Raw genomic sequence first — 4655 nt, forward strand, 5'->3', positions numbered from 1 at the left:
CGACTGGAATAATAAAACCGGTAAAAGCTTACAATGTTGTTAATGCCAATGACACAAACTCGCTACCCGACCCGGTCCCGATTTCTTTCAACGAAAAAAAACCCGGCCCGACCCGACCCCAGGGGCGTAGGAACGTTCTAGAAGTTGGAGGGGGCAAAGAGAAACGGAAAGGGGTCTGGAGAATGGTTTGGAATTTTTAATGGAGTGTAGCTTCTCCGAATGCATGTGTACTTTTTACCACTATGTAAATTGGCGGGAAAAGACTGAAATATAAACACAGTTAAGGTTCTATAAGCTTTATACGCTTTTAAAATGATAATTTGAGCCTTTTGAAGATTTCAACTGACCAAAACGTTGGAGGGGGCAATAACATTAGTTGCCCCTCCCAGCAAAATTCTAGGGAGGGCATTGACCCCCGTGCCCCTACCGGTTCCTACGCCCCTGCCCGACCCACAAACAAGTAAATAATTTTGGCACTACCTCAAAAGGGCATGACACAGCATTGGTTTTCATTTTGCTCTCGAGGGAAACGTTTATTATAGAGTGTCCAACTTGTTTTTAGATTACGTTATCAAAAAGCTTGAACACCAAATCGCGTCATTTTTCGATTTCTCAAGCGATATTGCTTCAAAAGCAAAAGCAAAAAAAAACAAAGATAAGTATGATATTTATAAGAGGGCCATGTTCTCTAAACAACCAATCGGCAAATTATTATTGAAGGGCTCGACTCGCAACATAAAATAATTAGAGCTCGCGGTAGATTGCTATCGATAAAATATTGTTATAATATAACTCGTTTAATAAAGAAAGAAAATAAGGTTCTAATAAGGGAAATATTTCATCCATCGCGATGAAAATAACCGAAAATGACGAGAATATAACGGTTAAAGTGGACTCGATCGAATCGACTAAAAAAATTGACCGTTCGATTCACTGTGAAGTGGAGTTCACAGCTGTCACTGGGAAACCGAAGAATGCAGAATTTCCTTTTAAAAAATGTCAAGCTACTCGCTTATTTTACGAATATCCCGTTAGTAATTATTTTATTGTGTTATTTTTTTTGGCAATTTATTTTATTTGTTATTTACTGTATTTTAGTTACGGCTTATGCTACCCAAATATGCCTGTGATAACGAATGTCAGTGGGTTTATAATGTGATATACGGCGGTGGACTAGTCAGTGGAGATGAAGTGTCCGTTAACGTCCATCTCAAAGACAATTGTTGCGTCCTATGGACGTCCCAATCTTTTCAAAAAGTAAGTTCTGTGGTTTTTTTGTGTAATTCTAATCGACCTTAGTTTGTTACAAAAACTAAAAAATTGACTTACGACGTTTTACGAAAGAGCGTTTGGATCAATTTTGTTAAAAATTGAAATTGTCAGAATAATCATTTTAAATATATATTGCTTAGTTAAAGGCCTAGGATTTCTTCTGTCAGTTTTCCTTTAAGTTTTCTTCCCGCCGCGCAAATATCCTGGTGGTAGGCCAACGTGTTCTGCGGTTGGCCTACCACCAGGATATTTGCGCGGCGGGAATAAAACTAAATTAATTTTATAAAATTGAATATTTTGACATACTTAGTTTTAGAACTAAGGTTCTTAGATTTCATTTAGTGAGGGAAATTTTTAAGAGTAGCCACCAATTAGATGACGCCACTTAAAGGCCTAGGTTTTTTTTTCTGCCTGTCCCCCTTTAAATTAACTTACAATTGTTAGTGGAGCACAAATAATTTTTCATAAATTTATCATTTCGACATACTTGGTTTTGGAATTAAGGAACTTTTCAAAATAGGATTAAATACAATATTTCAAATTCATTAAAATGCGTATTAATTAAACGTAAATAAAGAAATAAATAGTTTTGCAATGAAGAAATTAGTGAGAGCGCATGGTTATAAATTGTTTGGAATTAGTATACAGCTCTGAATATTGAACTATACTCTCGACTAACCATTTTTTATTTTTCAAAAAAACCTACTGGAAAAAGGTTTATAAGCCAAAAACCCGCTTCGTTTGTTTGTGTTTTTAAAATATATTTTCTACTTTGCACTGCATCTCCGCTACTTTAGGAATAAAAAATGGTAAATCGAGTGTAGCTCGGGTGGTAAAGGTGGTAAAGTTATGAATTTTTTTATGGTGATACGTGTGATAGTACTACTTAAAACCTGATATGGAACCACATCGATAACTTTTTTAATCATTACTTTAGCATCCGAACTACATGCGATTTACCATTTTTTATTCCTAAAGTTGCGAAGATACGGTACAACGTAGAATGTGATATTTTAAAACACAAATAATCGAAGATGCGCGCGTCCTCGGCAACAAGAGGGATTTTACTAATAAACGTTTTTCCAGTAGGTGTGTTTGAAAAATTAAAATGAGGGAGTCGAGTGTATAATTTTCAAGGCACGTGTATATCAATTTTCAGAGCTGTATACCAATTCCGAACAATTCGGATGTTTTTTGAAACCACGTGCTCTCTCTAAATTAGTAGTTTGGCAATGAAGAAATAAATAGTTTGGCCATGAAGAAATAAAAAATTCGCAATAAATAAATAAATAAATAAATAGTTTCGCAATAAATAAATAAATAAATAAATAGTTTCGCAATAAATAAATAAATAAATAAATAAATAGTTTCGCAATAAATAAATAAATAAATAGCTTTGCAATGAAGAAATAAATAGTTTTGCAATGAAGAAATAGATTTATGATTAAACTTTTGTAGGTGTACATTAGCGGCGATAAAGGTCCGTGTTACCAAAATCTTACTTACAAAGTAGGATTTGACAGTATTTTGGCCGTTTTGTCCGACCCCGTCGTCTGCTATCAGGACGCTAATTTCTACCAAACGCAAGAAGCCCGACTCACCAAAAATAGCAATTTGATCCTGTTGGACTGGTTCACGGCCGGCAGGACGGCCAGGGGTGAATGGTGGTCCTTCGAACGGTACGTCTCCTTCAACCACCCCATTTTGGTTCACGTTGGATAATCAACTTTCTTTGTAGCCTCTTCAGTTCCGTCAACGTATTTATAGACGACGAATTGGTGTTAAGAGAAAATTTGGAACTGTCTAACACGCCTCTGATTCGAGTGCGAGATACCATGGGTGATTTCGGGGTGGTGGGCAGTTGCCTGCTCATTGGGCCTTTCCTCAACCAATTCGCTCAAAGTTTGACCACCGAATTGAACGCCAGATCTGATAATGGTAAATAATAATGTTATTCGCTTGAAAATGCTAATATTTCAAAACACTTTTCGTAAGAAATAATTTTTGCGGTAGAAAACTATTTATTTTAGTGATTTAAAAAATATTTCAAATAAGCAGAGTAGTAGCACTCTGTTACTCAGTGGCGTAGCCAGAAATTCGTCAAGGGGGGGTCGAAGAATGTGAATGTTAAGAGGGGGTCGAGAAGGGGTGGGAATTTATTACAGTCAAAGGTAGGCTAGGCTAATACCCAAGGCACAACCTTAGGCCTAAGTCATCAAGGCCCGAGGGGGGGCGGCGGTCTGGACCCGGAAACCCCACCCCCTTGTCTACGCCACTGCTGTTACTGCTTCTAATGCATTTTAATTTTTTAACATTTATTTGAATACTTCCCTCGTAAGAGATATATTATATACTTTTTCTAATACATACGCCTTTCGATCGATGAAACTGTCACAATCTTTGTCTTTTTTTTTAGTTATAAAATCGCGTTCCGAATGTTTATTGACGGCTAGTCCATTGTATTTACGTCACAAGTCTTCGAACCAAAAGGAAAGTATTGGTTGCATTTTGAGGATTGGAGCAGTTAATTCGACCTCCGTGAGTATTCTGTTGTATACTAGTGTTATAAATTTGTTTCGCACCAAAATGTGGATGCCCCCTTTTGTACAAAACATGACGGCTAGCGTGGTAGTTTATAAGTTGGCAGTATGAAAAATACAATTTATACCACTTAATAGTCTTAGTCGATAGCTACGCCGCAAAATTTTCGTTTTGAAAACGAAAACATTTGAGAGAGTTGGCCGTTTTCGGTCTATCGAAATCTGGCAGCCTTGCCTGCCTTCCGGCCTGTATCTCCATACCGAAAATGGCCGACGATTACGCCGCCGAAAATATTTTACTAAACTGATCGGCGGCGTTTTTGACCGTTATTTTGAATTATCGACTAAGATTATTTGGTATTTTGTAACTCACCAGCCATAGGGTCGATTTTTTTAATATGTCTGTGGTAAACTATAATATTTTTCAAAATATACAAATGGAATAATAATACAACATCTGGATGTCACTTTATACCATGGTTTTGTTTTAGAAAAATTAACCTATTAATGAGTAGGGCGAAAGCACTAGCAGTAGCAACTGTAGTAGGATTTGTAGGGACATGGGGGGAATTTTCTAAAATCACCACCTACAATTACTGCTAGCTGAGTGACAATTTCCGAGACATTTTGACGCGAAACAAAGTGTAAAAACGTATGGTAAAAACTAATTGGGTAATCATTTTTCTATAGGCGTATCGGGAACTATCGAGAATCTTTTCACCTTTGATGCCCATTTTCGGTGAAAATCCGTTTGTAAATAAATTTTAACTTATAATATAAAAAGCCTCGTAATTCTTTCACATAATTTACTTATGCTATAACGAATAACCACGACAAAGTTAT

General features: G+C 36.5%; 1 protein-coding gene across 1 annotated transcript; it reads left to right on the plus strand.

The window, feature by feature from the left end:
• Positions 1-716: 716 nt before the first annotated feature.
• Positions 717-4595, plus strand: LOC149924465 (uncharacterized). Its single transcript, XM_090160097.1, has 6 exons — positions 717-1030; positions 1099-1257; positions 2731-2951; positions 3011-3210; positions 3689-3810; positions 4503-4595. Exons 1-6 carry the CDS (start codon positions 851-853, stop codon positions 4578-4580), a joined length of 960 nt encoding a protein of 319 aa, XP_090016223.1. The 5' UTR covers positions 717-850; the 3' UTR covers positions 4581-4595.
• Positions 4596-4655: the final 60 nt, after the last annotated feature.

This window comes from Leiobunum rupestre, chromosome 10, assembly GCF_980474605.1.
Source record: "Leiobunum rupestre chromosome 10, qqLeiRupe1.1.hap1, whole genome shotgun sequence".
NCBI lineage: Eukaryota > Metazoa > Arthropoda > Arachnida > Opiliones > Sclerosomatidae > Leiobunum > Leiobunum rupestre.

Bases quoted from the DNA above. Each gene is read 5' to 3' on its own strand.
- LOC149924465 (XM_090160097.1), top strand. From the start codon at position 851: ATGAAAATAACCGAAAATGACGAGAATATAACGGTTAAAGTGGACTCG. The intron at 1,031-1,098 runs GTTAGTAATTAT...ACTGTATTTTAG, and splicing joins GCTTATTTTACGAATATCCC to TTACGGCTTATGCTACCCAA. The intron at 2,952-3,010 runs GTACGTCTCCTT...CTTTCTTTGTAG, and splicing joins GAATGGTGGTCCTTCGAACG to CCTCTTCAGTTCCGTCAACG.